A 23236-nucleotide genomic window follows, 5' to 3' on the forward strand; every position below is an offset into this window, starting at 1 on the left:
CATTGATCTCCTGGTATTCTTGCACAAAGTCCAGGAATTTGCAAAGTACATGTACTTTGGTTAAGATGGTTTCATCCGAGCGAGAAAACACTTGGTAATGGTGGACGAGAAATGCAAGTCTCTCGACTGACCCCATCAAAATAACCTCTACGACCCCTAAACATATGAGAACTCGCAATTCGTCCTTGATTTGTTGAAATTCCGAGGAGGGCGAAGGAGACTCGACCACAATGATATCGTTGTGGAGGGCTTGGCCTGATGAGGAGAGTATGACTTCAATGAGCAACACCTTCTTGGGAGTTGGAGGAAGTATCATTGTCATCTCAGTCTGCGAAGATACAGGAGCAGATAGTGGTTCTAAAGGAGTGATGACTTTGGATATGGTGAAGATAGTTGAGTCCGCCATAGGAGCCTCACTAGCTATTTCTCGGCCAGTGGAAGCGGTTTTTAGCAAATCAACTGGCCGAGTTGGTTCCTCTTCTTCGTCTATAACCAATATGTATCTAGCAGTTGTGACAGAAGAAGGTTGCTCAATAGGACCCAATGATGGTATAAAAGGGCTGGCTGATGTAGGAGTGGGATGAGGAGATATGTCTTGCTAGATACTTTGCGGTGGCAATGCAGTTGGCTCATCATTTTCTTGGTCGAGCACGGTCGATGAAGCCCCGATATGAGGAGAAACATGGAAAGGCTCTAGCGACTAGGTAGTTTTTTTGTCTCCTAGAATATTTTCATCATGTCGAGGTGCATTGATTGCAATTGCTTTAGAATCAGAGCCGCTCAGTTCTAACATTTGATTTGCAGAATCTTCCCTAATAGTAGGGGTGATAGTTTCTTCAATTTGTTAAAAAGAAGTGACTACTACATGAACGACTTATTTTTTAATTGCTATAAGTTCTCTTGTTACTAAACAAATGAGAAATAATATGAAGGATAAATAATATAAAGTGAATAAATAGAAAAATTAAAGGAAAAATATCCACCTAAGTCAGAGTTAACAATGATTGTGGAGTATCAGTTGATCATTGATTGAATTTTAGTTGGATCACTGATAACCACAACAAAAGGACAAGTATAAAGAGGAAAAGGTGGTGAATCGTGATCGTATGGTTTGAGGTAATGATTTAGAGGAATGTTGGGATTATTCAATCTTTTCTTATCTTTTTCCCATTTATTTCATGCTCGATTGAAACTGGCTTTGGCATGCCTCTTATGAGCTTAATTCATTTCCCATAAATATTTCGAAGGTGAGCTTTTTGGCCAGTAAGTTTTATAATATTTTTCAAAGGCATAAACAACATTGGCTATAGGAGAAATACCTAGAGTTTTCCTCATGGCTCAGCCATCCTTAGTTGTCACGGAGGAACTTATTGGCGATGGAGGAGCAATAGAATGTGTAGGAATGAGACCTGAAAGAGGTCCAAGGTCTGAAATTCTCCTATTGACTTGAGCAGTTGTAGAAGTTGGAGCAGGTCGAATTAGTTGTTCTTGCTTGAAAGGGCTAGCATCCAAGACTTTTTGGTGCTTGCAAGATGCTGGATCGATCACTCTTATTGTTGTTGATGAATGAGAGGAGATCAGTGTAGTTGATGTTCTCTGAGACTATGTTGTCAGCTATGATGTAACTTTCTTTGTAGTCATGTCGATTGTTGGTCCTTTTCTTGTCCATGAGTTCATCTTTCCCAATTTCACAAGAGAAAAGTGGGGCAATGATGAGGGGAGTAGGTTTGGTGACCAATTTCCACCAATCACGGAAAGCGATCATTTAGTAGGGGTGGCTTTAGAAGACGGGTAACTCAAAAGTAGTGCTTATTGTCTAGAAGTTGTTGTGAAGAGTTATAAATGCTAACTAATTCCATAAGTGGGCGTTGGTGAGGAGGTTGGTCGGAAGTTTTATAAGTAAAAAGGTAAGGAATGCATTGGACTAAGCCAAATTGGCGAACAAGAAGGTTGGGACAGTATTACTCGACACATGCCTTAGCATTGACACCAGTTTCCACGGTGCCACTATATATAGGAGATGTCGATGCAAATGGGGTAACTTTTCCCACATCTTATTTTTGTGCTCAATTGTGTCAGGATCATCCATTTCAAAGTCATTTTTGGTAAACCAGGCTAGGCCAATTTTTTTTTATTTTGGAATTGGCAAAAGGAATGGTTAGGCATATCGGTGTGAAGAGAGAAGAAATAATTCATACATTTTGTAAATGTATGAATGACCCTAGGATAAAGGATATTGTGCGGACCGAAGGAGGATGAATAAAGATTTGAAGTAGAAGGGTTGCAAGTAAAAGAATAAAAATATTCACAAAATGACATTTTAAGAAGCTATAAAGGTCCTCTATTGTGGTAAAAACTTTTGGTTGTTGCTTCATACATGCTGTAATATAAATGGTTGGCACAAACAGAGCAAGAGTTAGTTGTCGTCCTTGAGTTAGCATCCCAGTTAGATGAACATACTCTTACATGATTTGTACGGCATTCACGCAGAGAAAATAACAACAAATCCACATAAATAGGAACATTGTTAATTTGTTCATGATCACTAACTTGAGTGTGCTTCTTGCATTGATTGAGCATGAAATTGGAATAAACTCTTTCATTCTTGTCTGAAAAGATGAATTAGTGATCATTGTCCTGGGTGAAACTTGGGTAGACTGTATCACCAAAAGGAAGAAGATTGGTAAAAGCACAAATATTTGTGACTATTGGGCCCATGAGACCATATCCAAAATGAGAGGTGTTGGTCAATCGGCTCCAGAAAGTCGAAGCTGTGGAAAGAAGTGAAGTATATGTTGGATATTAAAAAGAAAAAGAAAAAAGAGAGAGCCTGATGCATTCGTAGATGTTTGCTTGTCTCTATGTATTGCCATGTTACTGGAGTACGCAATTATACCATTCTGCCCATTCTTTCATTGGTTTCGGGCAGAATCTTGAAGCTTTGAAGGCACGCACATAATCTAAAAAATTAAATTGAAGTAATAAATTTTATATGGACAATCTGGGAAGAACTGATCCATTGTTGAAATTTCATATTGAGTAACTTCGAGGTGGAAGGCCGATCTAAATGAAAGAAATGTTCTGTTCTGATTGATAGATATGTCAAAAATGATATCATTATGATCGCAGGAGAGAGTGTCTAACTCTTATATGAGATAATCACAATGAAAGCTTGAAGGAACAGAAGATAAAGAAGCAACCATAACAGCGATAGAAAATTTGGGAAAGAAGAGGAAGAAGGGTATGAGAGCAAGAGTCATAGAAAAATCAAAATCGATTCGAAATTGTGTATATATTGATCGGGAACGTGCGTATTAATAACAAGGAAATTATGACTCCTCGTATGATTCGACAGTTCGAAGAGAATTTCTACGTGTCATGATGACATCCATAGGAAAAAGCACAACCGTCATTTGGTTTTCCTCTCGGTTGAGCATAGTCAATAGGGAGTTGACACGGACCAACGTCATTATCACCTTTTCGTCCAAAAGTGAAGCAACGTAGGTAGTAATGTTATACCATAATTTTGACCATTTCTGGGAGAGTTAACTAGGAACAGACATATGTCATTGCACAAGAAATATACATCACGCGTAAAATCTCTGAAGATATTTGAGGCGCTTTTTGCGAGAATAACAGTTGGTGTTGGTAGGGTGATACACATCATCTAAGGGTGAAACGTGGCTAAGAAATCAGAAGCAGAACGCGGTCAAGTAAGAAGAGCGATTACCGGGACAGATGTTAAGAATAGAAGGAAAAATCCAGAAGGCCAGAGTAATGCTAAAGTAGTTGTTGCAGCTATTGGACATGGGAAGAAGCATTGAGATAATTACTCTGGGGAGTTTATAAATAGCAGAAGAGTTCAACGAAACAAAGTTTTTCATACCAACCCAATCAAACAAATCAAATCTATCAATTATCCTATATGTTTCTTAGCATAATTTATCTTTTATATTCCTTAGCGTAAGCAGTAGCATAATCCTATATTAGGAGCAGCGGTAATATGATTACTAGATGTAATCCTTAGTGGTAATCCAAACCAGTAGTGTAATCCTACATTATGAATAACAATAACGTAATAGTTGTAAGTAGTGTAATCCTACATTATGAATAACAATAATGTAATAGTTGTAATCCTTAGATGTAATTTAAGTCTACACTAGTATGCAGAACGATTTCCATTATAATACTAATAATTCTTCTTTCAAAAAAAAGTTATTTTGCAGTTATTCCCTACGGTTGAATCTACGTGTTTCTTTTTACCTTGCTTTCATATCTAATTTCCTTCCTCTCGATGACAAGGTGCAAGCCATTTTTGAATGATGAGTCTTACCCTTTAATAATCATCTAATAATATTAAACAACTTACAAGTTGCTAAATAGGTGGCGGATATCTTTGGAATTCAATCATAGACAATCAAGCTTGACACATCTACTTACCTTGACCATTTAAAACTAAAATTTGTTCGGTTAGGAACAAGCTGTAAGACCGATTCTTATATGCACTCGCATGTCCCACGCGGAATTTGAAAGCTAGAGGCAACCGAAGGTGCCATATTTATCACAGCATGTGACATTCGATCACATCCTGCGAATCCCTCATCCATCTCAAATGACACGGAATCACACGTGGCATCGACGGTCTACAAATTCTCATTGATGCTCTGGCAGCGTGGCACGTTATATACCGGCGCTCAGAAATTGCACACACGGGCATATATTGACTCAAGTTAAACCGACTAAATTAGGGAACCTACTGTCGTTAACTCATCTGGATGTGCCACGTGTTCAATTTTTATATAATTCGTGAACGACTGCTTATCATCGTCCCGCACTGTCAGAGTATCAAAGTTTCTGCTGCCCAAAACGAGCCACGCAAACGCCCCCATATAATTACCTAATTACCCTTTAGGCATAAATACCGTTCTTCCCTCCGCCCGATTGCGGGAAAAAAACAACAATAAAACGAACATCCAGGATGGCCGCCGTACATCTGTCCTTAGCATCCCTTCAACAGCCCGCAACGATACCCTCCTCCGCCTCTGCCCGAAATCCCAGAAAACCTTTCTCATTCCCTTCTATTTCCAGAAAGCATCGCACCATCTCCATCTCACGTGCCGTTGCCGATTCCTCCAATTCCTCGCCGTCTGGCACCGAAGCAGCACCGCCCCAGAAGCCCGAAATCGAACTCGAATTCCTCGGGGCACGTGACATCTCCTCGACCTCGCATTTCGCCTTACCCATTCATTTTTTTCTTTCTGTATTTATCTTTTCTATCCGAATTATTTATTTATTTTATTTTATTTTGTCGGAATGTAAATATAGCCAAAACCAGGGGTAGATGGGTCTTTTCCAGTTGAGAGAGCTTCGGCTGTGAGCGGCGAGAAGCTTCTGAGGAACATCATGCTCGACAACAAGATGGAACTCTACGCCACCTATGTAAGTTAGAAATTTACTGTTAACTTGCGCCCATAGATAAACGTAGGTGGATATTCTAGACTACACCTTATGGGCCCCGATGGAAGCGGGCGGGCCCACCTCGTGAAGGAATGAAACGACTGGAAGCCTACACGTGGCTAGTTTCTCCAGCGTGAAGTTGGCAAATTGCACCGACAATGCGCAGTGCACCTCGCACGTGGAAATGGGTGGCGGGTGTGTCAGATCAGAGCCTCTTAATGGCGGATTCGTACAATAGATATCAGCCGGGTTTTTCACATCGGTGGGAATCGCCTATGAGCGGATCCGCTCTTTCACACGTGTTCCGTGAACACGCTTGACAGTCCTCAAAAGGGGTTATTTGGTACTCTGGATGCAAATGACGCTTGATATGCATGATGCAAATGACGCTTGATATGCATGTACTAAATCAAGTTAAGCCGACTGAATTGTGGAGAATTCTCTCTTTTAAGTTACAGTTCAAAAGTTTAAATGGTTTTTAAAAATAGGGATTTTTACGAGAAGATTCCTCCCGAGTTTGAGTTTTACCAAATAATGCCCGGGAGAATGTGCTTTTCGGTAGATGAAATTTTCGGATTGCCTTTTATTTCTTTTTGTTCTGTTTTTTGAAATATCAAACTGATTCTTTTGATTTTTGTTTTTTGAAAAAAAAAAGTGATAAAGTTAAGAATCATGCAGCCACATTGTATGTGTATGACATCTAATTCGTCTAACAGATGAATCCCATCACAAAGATCAGAAGAACAAAAAATCTGTAGGATCCAATCATAAGATGGTCCCACCATAAGAAAAAAAACAATATACACCACCCAAAAACATCAAAATTCACATGTAGACCGTCTGATGATTCAACCAGCCAGATGTTTTGTTCAAGTGAGTGGGTCATATTTTGGATGGGTTGGATGTCATACACATACGACATGAGCCCCACAATTCTAAACTTTATCACTTTCAGAAAAAATAAAATAAAAAAATAGTGGTAATTTGGTAATTTCAACCATCAAGAAACACCACCCTGGAAATTCACTTCCTCGAGGCATTATTTAGTAAAATCCGAATTAACAAGGAATTATGTGGTAAAAATCCCAAAATACTAATGTTTGATTTGTGAAAACTTATTTGTTGAAATAAGACCATTGAATATTTTTCATTATTAACTGTCCAATGAATGTACACCAATTTGTTAGTAAGATAGTTAAATAAGCATAATTTTATGGTCATGGTACATCAAAACAACTGCACATAATTTTGACAGTTTAATTTGGATTACTCATATGACACATACGAATTTTAAGTTTTTATGTGCTTGTGCATCATCCATCGCAATCAGCCAAAGTTTTTCCCCTTCCTCAAACAGGGTAAGAGAGGATCAGGGGTCGGGGTGTCAATAAGCCGGGTTCAGGCTACATGGGTACTCATAACCATACCTGCCAATGGGTACTGCACTCATTCCCATGTCAGGCCTCAAATCAACACTCATACTGACATAGGGATGGATGTGATGACGTCGATCACCTTCTTCCTCAAGGGGATAACTACTCCGAATCCGAGGAGCTTCTCTGGACTCTTCACGGAGATACCTCAAATCCACGAGGAAAAATAAGAAAATAGAAATAAATTCTAGAAATTCGAAAATTGATCGATGGATGATAAAAACGAATTTACAACCCTTTAAATAGTGATACCAAACCTTGGAGAAGTTTCAGAATCAAACTCCACTCAAACTCCCTAAAATTCGTAACTTAAATAGTAAACTTACCATTTATAAATGGTCATGATTCGTACTATACTTCATAGTTTTTGGCAAAAAATAATAAGTGTCCTATTTGGCTTAACAATGTTATTCTCCTAATTTTTCTAAGCACTTTTCATATTGGATACAACTCCTAAAGCTCAAAGGATGAAGAGTTAAAATCAAACTAAACTTACTATAAATAGTAAAAACGAAAATAAAAAGGATTTTCGATTGTCGATCTGATGGAATCTCGCAAATTTGGCGTGGGCAACCCGGCGGGTTGGGTGACTAAAGTAGCTTCTCCTACCCCAAAATCACATATGGTACGTCAAATAACTCATTCCAGTTTGCGAGATACGCCTATTTTAAGGTTCCGACGGTCCGGATCACTTCTGCCTCCGATCAAGCCTTCTCTAGTCCATCTTGGACATGAAAGTGTCCGCGACCCGCTCTACATCACATACCCATTAAGTTGTTGTTGTACTCATTAGGGTATCGGGTACTCATTTATGATTTGAAATTTCATTTTTTTTTTAAAAGACACCGTTAATTGAAAAAATTAAAATTTATAGTAGAAATTAACAAAAAAAGTGATTTTTTTTTTTCAGAAAATCAAAAAAATATAACATGATAGCATGTTATTATAGATTTAAAAAGCTAAAAGAAAAAAAACCCTTCTTTTGATTGTTTTTAATCCATCAAATGATGAAAAGCTAAAAACTATAACAATCTTTTGTGTATTTCACCATTTCAATTGAGAAAAACTTTGATACTTTGGTAAAGTGTGATGGATAATATACTGGCAGTTAGAAATTGCATACTTGGACTACAAGTAACTAAAATATAAACCATCCAAATTATGAACCTAGATTTGATGCAGAATGAAAGAAAAGTTAAGCTTGTTTGATTATCTATTTATTGGATTGGCAGACGTGAATCAGAGGTTAGGATTATTCAACCAATCTAATTTTGGGGGGACCTTGACTTAGGGACATTTATTTCCACTATCCGCTCGGTTTAATTTGAGATATTGTTTTCCACGTCTTCAATTTCTAAGTGCCTACATATCAAGCTTCATACACAACCAAAGTATCAAATAACTTGCTTATTTTTAGGACTCGTTTGGTATGTAAATACTACACAAAGATTAGTGCCCAAAAAAAATAAATTTACATGGAGATTTTGATTTGGTATATTAATTCTACACAGATCTTACACATTCGCACTTGTACCATAGACCATTTTACACCTCGGGTGGGTCACATGCCTATGTCAAAATAGATGGTAGGTTTGATGATCTACATGGTCCATGGAATATTTATACATTTTTATTATTTATTTATATATAATTGATTTCAAGTGGGGTTTGGGTATGGAATGGGGAATACCCACACCCAGCCCATTTATTAATCAGGCTCTGAAAAATCCCACACCCATTTAACTACATCTATATCTGGTCCATGCTGGGCCGGGCTCTAGTACCCATTGGGTGCATTGGGCCCATTGACACTCCTAACTGGGAGCGTGTGCGCTCCCATGCATGTAAAATGCAGGCTGGCGCACATTAGCGTAATACTGCTGCATGAGATTCATGTGCTCACCTGTGATGTGTTTCTCGATGTATGCTTGTGTATCTGGGTTGCATCATGATCGGGCACATCTTCAAGTGTGTCCCACATATCATATGAAGTGGAACCCTCTCATCACCACCATCTCATGGTTCATCACCATGAGACTTGTGAATGGTGTATATGCAGAATTTATTGTATATGTGTGTCGCATGCTGTACACGTATATCTGGTGTCTTTTAAAGAGCTCTAAGAGAAACTTTGCTTTTGATAGGGAAAAGTGATGAATTGCGGTGGTGGTGGAAGCTGTGGCACATGCATTGTGGAGGTATTGTCACTTTTGTTCAGATTCTCATTTAAATGAGTTAAAATCTATGGTAAATAGGGTGTTGAAAGGCAGGTTGCACCACGTCTTTCTAGCTCCACTCTAGCTCTAGAAAGCAATGATTTTGTACCCACTAAAGGAAATACCATATACGCGTAAAAAACCCATCTATCAACTACCATTAAGAAAATTGTTATAATTTACACTTCACTATTATTTATGTAGCTTTTGTTTTTGTTTTTTTTAACTGTTCGTTTATATATGTTTTATCTTTTCCCTATTTACATGAAATTAATCTGTTCCTACAAAAATACCACTTCAACATTATGATGTAATTGTATGGTTATGATGTAATTGTATGGTAGTGTTAGCATGTCGTGTTTTCAGGGGTCATTGTGTGTGGAAGCAATGCGCGCATCTGGATCAGAGTTACGATGCTTTATATGGATTTTCCATTTGTTAATTACGTGTAACTATAAAAGAAATGATGTGATCAATAGATTATACGCCAAACATTCAATGCATATGATATTCACTGTCATTTGATTATCACCAAATTGCAGTGATGAGTAAGACCCACCAACAGCTTGTGATATGACATGCATGTGTGGGTTCCCTCATCAATGTAAACTGAATGCATACGCCCTATGACGGACATCTGGTAAGATTCACTATCACTTTCTTTAACAAACTATCATGGACATTCATAGTTCACAACTTAGGATGAACATATGATAATTAAAGAACTCGAGGACAACATCACCATCTCTAGTGTAATCGTCGATGTCGTCATAGCTAACTCTTTGGGGTCAGCTTCAAGAATCCTGTTTTGCTAATCGTGTTCAAAACAGGAATTCTCATGATTGCTTAACAAAAATTCTACATCCCGCTCTGCACCTGACGATAACCTTCCCCAACTGGGCTTGGGGCCACCAGTGGCATTGCCACCAAATGTTGTTTCCATATTAGCGACCACCTCTTACTCAGCAAGAGCAAGAAAACACGGCTAGCGCTAGGTCCCTTGGAACTATGCAAGTGAGGGTTTGTTCATATCCCTTCTAAAAGGAAGCCTCTGCCATGGACGATTCCAAGAGTTTGGGTGAAAGAGGAAGGTTGATGTCTGGTAGGCAGCCAATTATAGAACTTTGTCAATAAGATGATGACGATGATGGAGGTTTTATTATTTCCATGGGACTTTGACACTCACAGCTTCAAGTTGTTATTATATCATTTTCAAAGGATGTAAGTGTGTATTCCACATACCAAGTATGGAAAAGAATTTATTATTCGTGTCTCAATTAACATCATCTGGTAATTATGTTATATTTGGCCCTGATGATGTCAAAGTCTATAGAAGTGTGAAGCCGTCTAATGAGCCAATCATGACGGGACACAGATTGAACTCTCTCTACATTATGTCAGCCGAATCACCTTATGTACACAAGACTCGTCAAATTGAGATGGTCGATTCATGGTATGCTCGACTAGGGCATGTTGATAGGGACATCATGCGCACACGCACGTTCCCCTACACACGTACACAAGGAGGGCCCCACCATTGATCTGGATCGATGACGACATCCAGGGAGGGGCCCCTAACTAGAGGACTGCGTTTTGGTCCCTTGGAGTGGACCCGATCGTCATGTGAATCCCACCATGGGTTCTCATGATCATGGCCCACTATTCTAAACGATCTAGTACTTTGAGCTTTGATAATTTTTGTTATTAGGAATATCATGGACGGTTTAGATTGCTTTGATTAGTTGTTATTTGTGGTTACTTCATCTCTAAGTAATAGGTTGCGCACATGACCCGAGTTTTGGGCTATAGGATATTATAAATAGATACCCTTTGTAGTTTTTGTTTTTTTATGTAAGATTGAATAGAATTTCTGCGTTTTCCTGCTCTTTTATAAGTTGTGAAAGCCTAATTGGGTGCGAAACTTTCCCTTCTTCGAAGGGCTAACTACCGTGGTGCGAAATCACACCCAATCCATTGTTATTTTGTGGTCATTCCTTCTCTAGAGCAAATTTCGAGAATCTGGCCCTGCAGGAGGGCTGAAACTTCGGCGGAGCACCACGTACGGACCGTACGTCAGATCGGGCTGAAACTTTGGGGGTTTGTAGCCCAGCCTTGGCCGACCAGACCCAGGGGGGTTTGGGTTCGTGGGCCCTACGCAAGTGCGGATGACCCTCAGCGCACGTGCGTCAGGCCTGGCCTGCTGTCCACACGCCCGGGCATGCTTCAGGTTCACTCTCTCCTCTCTTTCACTCCTCCCTTATCTGATTTCCCTAACCCTTATCCTAGATTGTCTTAAATTCTCAATTTTTATGCCATTTTCTTCAACCCTAAGGTTTCCCGAATTGAAACTTGTGAATCTGTTGGATTGGGGAAGTTATTCCTATGCATGTGTGGTTGAATCTACTCTCCTTTAAGTATTGTTTGGTATATAAATTTAATTGATCCATCCCTAGCATGTGTAGGCCTGGACCCGCATAGATTCCCCTTGATCGAGTGCTTGACTTTATGTGGGATGTGAAATTTTGTATGATTGTTTTGAACTAGTATAATCTAAAGCCTGGAATCTCGCATATTATGTTTAAAATTTCATGTCCTGCATCAAATTTGGTATCAGAGCTTAGGGTTTTCATAGGGGAATGCATTGCATGTTTAGGGTTATGTCTAATTTGCACCAAGTCTCATCCTATAGGGTTGTTTAGGACCTATAATCCACAATAGGGCCTGGTGAATTTTCTGTTGTTAGAAAATCCCCAAATTTCTTGGCTGAATTTTCTGTTAATAGGCTATTTTGGCAGCTAGGTTGCTGGAATTTTAGTGACATTGTGTAGTTTCCCTCATATAGAGTCCTATAAGATCATTTAGTCTCATTTAATCACATATAGTTGTGTTAGAGGGTCTTTGAGTTGAGGGGTAATTGTATGCCCACACGTACTGGTCGCGGTTTTGGTTTGCACCTTACGCTAAACATGGAGCAATTGCAAGAATTAATGGACAACCTAACCCGGCAGTTTGAGTCTTTGGATAAGTGCTGGAACAACATATTAACCATTGCCTTAAACAAATTAATGTGCACGTTACCCAATTAGAGACCTCCATCCAGGCAAATCCCACCATTAGGGAAGATGCCCAATCTCAGGCAGGTGGTCAAGAGGATAGACCAAGGAATAGAGGTGACCAAGGAATCGGTTATGGGCGCGCACCCTGTTAAACAGGCCACATTCCTTGTATAGAAGATTTTGTATTTATCATCTTACCTTGTATAGTCGTTGTAAAACTCTATATATTCAACCCTTTAGGGTTGTCTCAAACACAGAAAAGAAAAGGAGAATCATTCTCCCCAAAGCATTCATTGTTTTTGGTTTGTTTACATGGTATCGGAGCAATATCGATCCTGATCCGGCATCTCTTCATCACCGGCCCCACCGTCTGTTAGATCCGGCCCTCCCCTATTCGATCCAGCTCCTCCCCTGTCAGATCCAGCCCTCCCCACGCTCGTTCGGTCTTCCCAAAGCCTGTCCGCAGGTCCCTACTACAACTGCGCACGTCCCTGCGCACGTACGATCCCTGCTGCTTCCGATCCCTGCTGCATCCGATCCCCGCTGCTTCCGATCCCTGCTGCATTATCTCCTGCTACAGCCGATCCCTGCTGCATTGTCTCCTGCTCCATTCGATCTCTACTGCAGCATCCACTGCTACACCTACTGTTGCACGTCCTGCTTTGTTGATCTGTTGCTCTTTTGCTACATCTGATCCTTTTTGTTCTTTTGCTGGTGGTTGTTCTGATCTTCGGCTACAAGGTACTTTCTTCTTCAGCATCATTTTTTTATCTTGTCCTATCTATGGATAAAGACTCTCGTACAGAGGCCCCACGATGTAGTTTCAATGACACCAACTACAATCTATGGGCCATCCACTTTTAAAGTTTTCTCAAGGGTCGTGGTTTGTGGGGACTGATGGATCTGTTACTGTCCCCGCTTCCATCGATGCCGATAGAATGGCTAATTGGGAAATGAAAAATGGACGGATTATTACCTGGATTCTTGATTCCGTCGATCGATCAATAGCTGCTGACCTCACGCCACATCGCACTACTAAGGGTATGTGGGAGCATCTCCAGACAATATATCAACAGAGTAATGCGGCTAGGTTATACCGCCTGGAACAAGATCTGGTTTACCTTACTCAGGGTGGCAAAAGTATTCAATCTTTCTACTCTTCAATGGTTACAATTTGGATAGGGATAGCTATGATGGATCCCGACTTTCCAAATGACTTTAAAATATTCCACACAATGCGCGAAAGTGCACAAGCTAGACAGTTTCTTATGAAACTGCGTCCGGAATTTGAGCATTGCAAGGCTGCTCTCCTAAACCGTAGCCTAACTCCTTCAATGAATTCGGTTATTAATGATTTATTAGCCGAGAAACAACGACTGCAGGTCCTCTCTCAAGGGACATCTCAGGGACCATCTGACTTAGCACTTACTGTATCCACCTCTGCACCAAACCGTAGTTCCACTCCTTTAACTTGTCGCAGCTGTAACAAAGTGGGACATGTCGTTGCTCAGTACAAAGATTGGTGCGCGCATTGTCGAAGGACTGGTCATGGTCTTCAAGACTATTGTTCGCATGCCTACGCATCCTCATTCGGCCGTGGACGTGGTGATCGAGGTCATGGCCGTGGTCATGCTCTTTCTGCTATTTCTGTGACTACGTCTTTCGAGCCTTCTTTTAGTGATACTGCATTCATCGGTTCTGTTGAAGGTCTTTCCTCACCTTTAACTCCTGCGATGCTCCAGCAGATCATACAGGCTCTTTCTGCGGCCGGTTTGTCAGGTATAACCGCATCTTCTCCATAGTTCTTCAATTCTGGTGCTTCAAATCGTATAACTGGTGATGTATCTCATCTTCAGAATATTCGTCCCTACACTGGTAATCAAGTTATTTCTACTGCAGATGGCATTAAACTACCAATTCAGTCTGTTGGTTCCTTAACTTTCTCTCCTTCTGACCATTGCCAGTTTACCCTTTGTGATGTGTTTCATGTCCCTAAACTCTCCTTAAATTTAATTTCTGTTGGTCAACTTACATCTAATAATTGCTTAGTCATATTTCTTCCAAATTGTTGTTTTGTGCAGGATCTGGCAACGGGAAAGGTACTTGGGAAGGGTATGCGGCATGAATGTTTGTACGTACTAGACTTTCACCCATCCATTACTCTAGTTTATTGTTTCTTCTCTCCCTCTTCCTCGGATATTTGTTCGACAAATAAAATGTTGATTCAACTCTCTTCTTCTGGCATGTTAGGGAATATTTCTCTTAATAAAAGTGATTTGGATTATTCTTGTTCTTCTTATTGCCTTTCAAAAAGTAAGTGATTCCCTTTCCTCTAAGTACTACAAAATCATCATCTATGTTTGAACTGGTGCATACGGATGTCTAGGGCCCTTCCTCAATTATGTCTCTCTCCGGACTGCGATATTATGTTATATTCATTGATGATTTCACCCGTTACACTTGGATTTACTTTCTGCACTCTAAGTCACAGGTGTTTGAAAATTTCAAAATATTTCATTCTATGGTGGACACATAATTTCAAGTAAAAATTCAAACTCTCCGCTCTAACTCAGGGGGAGAGTATCTCTCCACAACTTTTCGAACATATCTTCAGGGTCATGAGATTACTCATCAGACCACCTGTTCTGATACTCCACAACAGAATGGGGTGGCTGAATGAAAAAATTGCCATATTGTTGAAACTGTCAATACCTTAATGACAGCTATGAGTGTTCCTCGTTCCTTTTGGGTGAAAGCTATGATGCATTCAATCTACTTGATTAATCGGTTGTCAACCACAGTCCTAAATAGTAAATCTCCCTACTTTGTTCTCACCGGTTTTCTTCCTACATATTCCACATTTCGTTTTTTTGGTTGTGTATGTTATGTTCATCTGGCATCACGTGAACGTAACAAACTTTCTCTAAAATCACTCAAATGTATGTACTTGGGATTTAGAGAAACTCAGAAGGGTTTTCGTTGCTATGATCCGGTCTCTCGTCCTGTACGGGTATCACGACATGTTGTTTTTCTTGAGCATATTGCATTTCATTCATCTGTTCCTCCTTCGCCCACACCACTCTCCTGGTTTTATTATTTTTCCTGACATTCCGATTGCCTCAAGTACCCCTCCTTGTCCATTGCAGGTTTATTCACGACGACCACGTACAGATCCATCACCTACTACTCTCCCTACTGTACTTGTAACCGATTCAGATCCTATCTTGGTACGTCGTTCCACTCGTGTACATCGATAGCCTAATCGCTTGATATACTCTATGTTTGCCATGAATACTACCCTAGATACTGTATCTATTCCTACTTCATACCATCAGGCAGCCAGTCATGATTGTTGGAAGAAGGCTATGACAGAAGAACTTGCAGCATTGGATGATAACCATACGTGGGACATTATTACTCGACCTGCTGACCAACAATTAATTGGCAGTAAATGGATTTAGCATATTGAAGTTGAATGTCACTTCATCCGCGAGAAGTTTCAGTCTCGGATCATTTCACTATCACATGTCGCATCCCATTATCAGATTGCCGACATTCTCACGAAGTCCCTCACTTCTGCACGACACTCATTTCTAGTTAGCAAACTATTACTTGTTGATGACAAGCATTAGTTTGAGGGGGGATGTTAGACAGGTCACATTCTTTGTATAGAAGATTTTGTATTTATCATCTTACCTTGTATAGTCGTTGTAAAACTCTATATATTCAACCTTTAGGGTTGTCTCAAACACAGAAAAGAAAAGGAGAATCATTCTCCCCAAAGCCTTCATTATTTTTAGTTTGTTTACACACCCGTGCACCGACCTCGTGAGAGACATCAAGAGCATTATGACCCCGATGCGCAACTCCTCAAGAGAGTTAGAGTAGATGTCCTCACGTTTGATGGCCACTTAGACTCTAAAAATTTTCTAGATTGGTTGGCGTATATGGACCACTATTTTGAGTGGTATGACATGTCGGATACTCATCGAGTCCGATTCGCCAAGATGAAGCTTGTGGGCCAAGCAAAGAGGTTTTGGGCTACTGTAGAACGAAAGAAAGAAAGGGCGAGAGAGCTCCCAATAGTCCATTGGGGAGAAATAAAAGAAATACTTAAGGAAAAATACCTCCATTTTTCTTACCACTTGAGGTTGGTTGAGGAATGGTAGTCTCTTCGACAGGGTTCCATGAGTGTTGCTGAATACATTAAGAAGTTCGAAGAGTACTTGACCCGTTGTGAAGTTGACGAGGACCCCGTACTCACCCTTGCTCGATTTAAGACGAGCCTCCGTTCTGACATTGGGAGAGAGTTGCTCGCCAAATACATAGACACTCTTGAACAGATGTATCAAGTAGTGTTGGAGGTCGAACAATACCTTAAAACACCTGTGGAAATGCGGGTTGAGCCTCGCGATTCTAGCGCTAAGGACAACCCTTATGGGGATAAGCGTAGCACTGGATATTAATAGAAGCCTTCCAGTAGTGTTCAGTTTGGGCCCAAGGATGATAAGGGTAAAGAAGTTGTCGGGTCGAGCTCGCGCAAAAGTGATGCGACTAGGTGTTTTAGATGTCAGGGGTTTGGTCACTTTGCCCACCAGCATGGCACGAGAGAGGGCACCAAGGTGTTCCTTGTTGATGGGCAAGTAGAAGTAGTGCACCTAGAAAGTGACAGTGAGGAGGAAGAGTATGAACCAGTAGAAGCCCCTAGTGATGAGGAAGAGGGAGTGCAAGAGTCTAGGACCATTGCAGTTGTGCGTCGCGCCTTTACACAAGCAAATAATACCGATGATTGGCGCCATTGTTTTGTTCCTATTCAGTTTGGGCCATATAAAGCGACACTTTGGTGTGATGTTGTTCCTAGAAAGCCTATTGATCTTGTCCCTATGTCACTATCCCATAGGCCATCAAAGTGCAGAGTCCTTTGTGCATCACATTCATTCATTGTACCAAGAAATCAGGCAGAAAATCACTATTAGTAATGAACATTACACACTTCCTGTAGACCAACATAAACGTTTCAAGGAATTCAATGAAAGGGACTCTTTGATGGTCCGCATCAGACCAGAGCAGTACCCTCAGGGAGTCGTTCATAAATTACATGCGAGTAGCGTTGGACCATTCAAAATTATAAAATGAAACGGTCTTAATACATATGAGGTAGATCTTTCACCATCCATCGGAATTAGTTTCACATTCAATGTGGAGGATCTGGTTGCATTTCAGGGGGCCACTGATGCATTGTTTAGCCTTTCGCCTAACCACCTTGATTCCATAGACTTTTCTCTTGATCCATGGCCGTTTTCCGACCCATATTTCCAGCCTCTATCTCCCATACCTACCCCTCCCGACCCATTTTTTCAGCCTCTACCTCCCATACCGACCCATTTTCCTAGCTTCTACCTCTCATACCTACCTTTCCTGACTCATTTTCCCAGCCTCTACTTCCCATACCTACCCGTCCCGACCTATCTTCCCAGCTTTTACCTCCCATAACTACCCTTCCTGACCCATTTTTCCAGCCTCTACCTCCTATACTTACCTGTCCCGACCCATCTTCTCAGCTTCTACTTCTCATACCTACCTTTCTCACACCCAGAGAGGAGATAGAAGATATCATGGACCATCAGATAGATCAACGTCGGATGGCGGATTTCAAAAGTTCCTGGTCAAGTGGAAGTCACTCCCAGCTTCAGACAGTATGTGGCTTACTGAGGAGGAGCTTCAGAGACTTGATTCTGACATTCCAGAGCGATTCAGGAGTTTTGTTTTACCAGTGGCGAAATCTTCGCAACCGGGGAGAGTTGATGGGGACATCACGCGCACATGCACGCCCTCCTATGCATGTACACAAGGAGGAGGAGGGCCCCACCATCGATCTGGATCGATGATGACATCTAGGGAGGGCTCCCTAACTAGAGGATTGCGTTTTTTTCCCTTGGAGTGGACCCGATCATCATGTGAATCCCACCATGGGTTCTCATGATCGTGGCCCACTATTCTAAACAATCTGGTACTTTGATTTTTTGTTATTTTTGTTATTAGGAACATCATAGATGGTTTAGATTGCTTTGATTAGTTGTTATTTGTGATTACTTCATCTTTAAGTGATAGGTTCTGCACATGGCGCGAGTTTTGGGGTATAGGATTTTATTATAAATAGACACCCCTTGTAGTCTTTTTCTTATGGAAGATTGAATAAAATTTCTGCGTTTTCCTGCTTCTTTCTGAATTATGAAAGCTTAATTGGGTGCGAAACCCTCCCTTCTTTGAAAGGCTAACTACCGTGGTGCGAAGCCACACGCATACTGATTCGCCCTTACCTTCTGCCATTCATATTCCTCCTCCTACAATCATTCCACCTGCAAATCCATCATTATTTTGCAGCCATTCCTTCTCTACAGCAGATTTCTGGAATATGGCCTTGCAGGAGGGCTAAAACTTCTGCGAAGCACCACACACAGACCGTAAGACAAATCGGGCCGAAACTTGGGGGGTTTGTAGCCCAGCCCTGGCCAACCAGCCACAAGGAGGGGGTTTTTGGGTTCGTAGGCCCCACGCACGTGCAGACGGCCCTCAGCGCACATGCGTCAGGCTTGGCCTGCTGTCCACACGCGCAGGCGTGCTTCAATTTCACTCTCTCCTCTCTTTCACTCCTCCCTTATCTGATTTCCCTAACCCTAATCCTATATTGTCCTAAATTCCCAATTTTAATACCATTTTCTTTAACCCTAGGGTTTTCCGAATTGAAACTTGTGAATTCCTTGGATTGGGGAAGTTATTCTTGTGCATATGTGGCTGAATCTACTCTCCTTTGAGTATTGTTTGGTCTATAATTTTAATTGATTCAGTCCTAGCATGTGTAGGCCTGGACCTGCATAGATTCCCCTTGATTGAGTGCTTGACTTTATATGGGATGTAGAATTTTGTATGATTGTTTTGAACTAGTATGATCTAAAGCCTGGAATCTCGCATATCATGTTTAAAATTTCATGTCCTGCATCACATGTGGGTTGCAATAGGCTGAAAGTTTTGACTGATAAATCTATAGTGAAGGGGCTTCCTTGGTTAGAAGTCTAGAAAGATACTGTGTGTGTTCAAGTTGTGAAAACTCATCGATAACCATATACAAAAGTCAAGTATCAAGCAAAGAATAGATACTACACAGAGCGCATTCATGATTGTTCTAAAAAATGGAGTCTTTGTTACACAATAGCATTCATGATCTTTCTTTTATTTCTTAGAGTTCACAATCTCTAGTTGAATAGACCTTGCAGAGTGTTTTCAACATAATGATTTTCTGTGTGCAGATTCTCGATGGCAAAGATCTATTAAATGAAAGAACAAACACAGAACTGCGGTATCTGAAAAAGGCATGCCAAGTTTAAACGCATCTGTGCTTCAAGTTGTTTTGCTCTATTCAAACGGTATTTGAAATGGCAATATGAGTAATGAAAAAATTATATCGTCATCATAGTCTTGACCCAGCTATTTGGGATCCACTTTCTGAATCCATTTTACCAGTCATTCCTATCTAAGGCCATATCCTGGTTAACTGAAAAGGCCACCATATCCCTTCTCACCACCTTGAGGCAAGTCATTCTAGGTCATCCCCCCACCCTCCTCCTTGGCCCCCTCATCAAAGCTCCCCTCCATATCAAGGCTATCTCCAGCTTCCATAGGACCATAGCACATGATGAACCATCTCAATTGGCTTTCTATCATTTCTCCTGTTAGGGCAACTCTTAAGGCCTGTTTGATAAGCGGGAAAAGAGAGGAATGGGAAGGAAAAGAAAATGATTTCCTTTGACAAGACTTCTCCCTATTTGATTTGCAAAGGAAACGATGTGTTCCATGATGTAATCATTACACCTCTACTTACGCAATCTCAAGCACAAGATTGAAGAATTGTGAGATGAATTGGAGACTTCCACTTGCAAATCAAACATGCCACTAAAAGCCGAATCTACCGGCGGAATCCATTTCTCAATGCTACCTTGGAAAATAATCATTAAATAATGATTACGAACTCCTTATTTTTCCCTTGCTCATCCATCTTTTTCATCTGCAATGCTCATCCTTTGCTCAGGTTGCTCTCTAAGTTCCCAACATTGCTTCATACAGCATAGCCAGTCGAATACGTCTAATAATATTTTCCCTCAAGTTTCCAGAATAAATGGTTAATTTAATACTTTGCCCATTCCTTCCTCTTGTGGAGTTCCTTTCATCTGATCCCTTGTCATTGATTTAAAATACAGAAACCTGATTCTTGGAGGCTTGCATGTCAAACTATTGTTGGGAACAAGGAAAATTCCGGCAAGGTATGCTTAAAAAAAATCTCTATTTCTAATGACAAACGTATTGTGATGGTTGTTTTACTTTCGCAATGAAATTCCCACTTGCATTTCTTATGATCCATATTATGATATACTCTTATTTTTTTGGATCCACTGTCGTAAATAGTCGTACTGACTCATACATATCTTCATTGCCACTTAGTATCAAGCGTCTATGGTATGTCTAGACTGGCTTTTACTGCATTTTCACAGAACAAAATACCACATCAATACCCACGACACCATTTTCTACTCTGCTTTCAAAATTAAACAGAAAACACAGGCTGTGTTTGAATGCGCTATTGAATTGAATTGTAATAACTAGTTAAATGAAGTGGACATATGACCAGATTGTATTTGCTTTACATTCATAATTGCAGCTGCGTTATTTTTAAAAGTCCAACTTGGAAGTAATGTCATTGCAACATGGAGCTTAGTCCCTCAATTTGAATATAGAGAAATGCAAATGCAATTGGGTCAAATCTACATGATGCAACCAATTACTGCATTTCAATTCAATGGTGGTGCATCCACACACAGCCTAATGCAACTACGTACTGCATTTCAATTCAATGGATATCATCTGAAAGATCCTTGCTATAAAGTAGTGTTGGCTCATTCCAACACCTGCAATAATGAATCACATATATTGTCAATCAAGTGTCTTTTCACTACATTTATAAGCCACAAAGAAGTTACCCCAGAGCTGTTAAGAGAATCCCTATATATAATCAAGGGATGGTAAATGGAGTTCTCTGCACAAGGGGAATAAAGGCAGGAATTCAGTGTTATGCTCTTGCTGTTTGGGTATTGAAATTCTTTTCATGGGATTTTGAGAAATGACATGGCTCAAACAATATTCTCAACAAGGTCTCAAGTCCCACTGGTTGGACCATGATTACGATCCGCCCAACAGATAACTTCCAACCTTGTATATATGTGTGACATCTAACCTGTTCAAGAAGCCGGCTTCATCACAAGGATCACTTTGTGCAAAAATCAGCCACATCCAGTCATCGTCTAGACCACACTTGAATTTTGTTATTTATCAATGGCTAGACATTGTTTTATATTGTGTGGCCCACCTGATGGGTAGATGAGTCTGATTTTTGCATCAGGCGATCCTGAAGGGTTGGATATCACATGCCCTCAAATAAGTTGGAAGTTATCCGATGGGTGGACTGTAACTTGTGATCCAACTTGTCGGACTTGAGACCTCTTTCTTGATTATCTACACAGAGAAAGCTGCATGCCCCATGGTATAGTGTTATGTGAAAGCTTTACACACGGCATCAAAATCTTGTATATCAGAGTCTAGCATCACTGCATCAAATAAAATAAAAGAGATCTTGGCTGAAGAATCTCATTTCATGTATCATGAAATGCTCATGTTAGTATAATGACCAAAGGGCTGTCTCGTGATACATGCCCGGTATCTCTTCAACTTTACTAATGGCAATGCCCTTCTTGTGGGACTATTATGAATATTAAACTGCATTTTTTCGTTGTCTTCAATTGAGGTTTGCTATTATTTTCAGCCAATAAGGGTACATTGCCTCTATTATCCGATCCCTAATGATGACAAAGGGTGCATTTATCTTTATGTTGTTTAGAATACAATAATGTCTGTTGTTGTGTTACTCTTAGCTACTGTAATTAGGGGTGGCAATGGGTGAGGTTTGGATCGGGTCAGGGTCAGCCCAAGCCTGAACCCTGACCTGATATAAGATGACTAGGTCCAAACCCGTGAGCAGATTCCTGAGCTTAGGCTTGGCCCAACCCAACCCACTTAAAGAAGATTGTATTACAGAAGGCCACAAACACGACCTTTTGCCTAGTTCCAGCCATCTCTACCACTGTAGCACAGTTATCTGTTGAACACTACATATTTATATAAGATTAAGTATGTGTGGGTTGGTTGAATCAGGCCAAGGTAAACCCAAGCCCCATTTACTAAAACGAGCCGTGTTTTCTAACCTGAACCAGACCAAAGCTGAGCTTTTAAGCAGGTTGGGTTGGTTGGCCAACAGGCTGACCCAACCTATTACCAAACCCCCAACTACAACAAAAATTGCAACCTCAGAATCAAGCCATCAGCTTTGCTTCCTTGCTCTCTTTCCGGCTAGCTGACTAGCGTAATTAATTTTGTTGTATGATCAAGATCAATGGCCTGGATCACCCAATAACCATGGGCCCACTTGTACAAACTGTGATTCCTAGGATGCCATGCATATCCTCGGGTTAAGCTCTAGTAACTCCTCTAGCTTGATCATAAATCAATTCTCCATTTCCTTCCAATTTCCAACATCAACATATTCTCTCATCTTCATTGGCTCAGGTTGTTGTTCAGCGGTTGCCCCAATGGAAGAAGTGATCGTTTAGATCGCTGAGACACTGATTGTGAAGCTGAGGTTCAATGGTCAATGAAGACAGATTTGTGTAATCTCCTGTAAAAAAAACAACATCGGATTTCTTGATCGTAAATTGCTCCATTATGAAAGCGCTGCAATTTCTAGAATTTATGTATTTTTTCTAGACAGTGACTTTTTTCTGTTTATATATATATATATATATATATATATATATATATATATATATATATATATATATATAGTGTTATTTGGATGTTAATATTTGAAAATTCATTTTATGAAAATTAAAGAGTATTATGCAGTTATCAACATCATCTAAGCCCTAGAATTAATGCAGTGTCTTAAGATCTCATTGTTATGACTAAACCT

The 23236-nt window shown here is 40.4% G+C and overlaps 1 protein-coding gene across 2 annotated transcripts; it reads left to right on the top strand.

Moving 5' to 3' along the window:
• Nucleotides 1-4844: 4844 nt before the first annotated feature.
• On the top strand, nucleotides 4845-23034 carry LOC131223317 (photosynthetic NDH subunit of subcomplex B 3, chloroplastic). 2 transcript variants are annotated; one of them, XR_009160385.1, is made up of 6 exons: nucleotides 4845-5203; nucleotides 5326-5439; nucleotides 9035-9088; nucleotides 19470-19586; nucleotides 20418-20480; nucleotides 22834-23034. XR_009160385.1 is itself a non-coding variant. In XM_058218675.1 (6 exons), the coding sequence occupies exons 1-6, from the start codon at nucleotides 4979-4981 to the stop codon at nucleotides 22867-22869; spliced, it is 555 nt and encodes a 184-aa protein (XP_058074658.1). In that variant the 5' UTR covers nucleotides 4845-4978; the 3' UTR covers nucleotides 22870-23034. The 2 variants fall into 2 exon arrangements, 1 of the variants encoding a protein (XP_058074658.1); XM_058218675.1 differs by having other exon boundaries at nucleotides 19470-19532.
• Nucleotides 23035-23236: the final 202 nt, after the last annotated feature.

This window comes from Magnolia sinica, chromosome 13 (assembly GCF_029962835.1).
Source record: "Magnolia sinica isolate HGM2019 chromosome 13, MsV1, whole genome shotgun sequence".
Taxonomy (NCBI): Eukaryota; Viridiplantae; Streptophyta; class Magnoliopsida; order Magnoliales; family Magnoliaceae; genus Magnolia; species Magnolia sinica.

Excerpts from the sequence above, each read along its gene's own strand:
- LOC131223317 (XM_058218675.1), top strand. The coding sequence starts at position 4,979 with ATGGCCGCCGTACATCTGTCCTTAGCATCCCTTCAACAGCCCGCAACG. Across the intron at positions 5,440-9,034 it reads TGGAACTCTACGCCACCTAT|GGAAAAGTGATGAATTGCGG; the intron begins GTAAGTTAGAAA and ends TGCTTTTGATAG. Across the intron at positions 20,481-22,833 it reads ACAAGGAAAATTCCGGCAAG|GTTGTTGTTCAGCGGTTGCC; the intron begins GTATGCTTAAAA and ends TCATTGGCTCAG.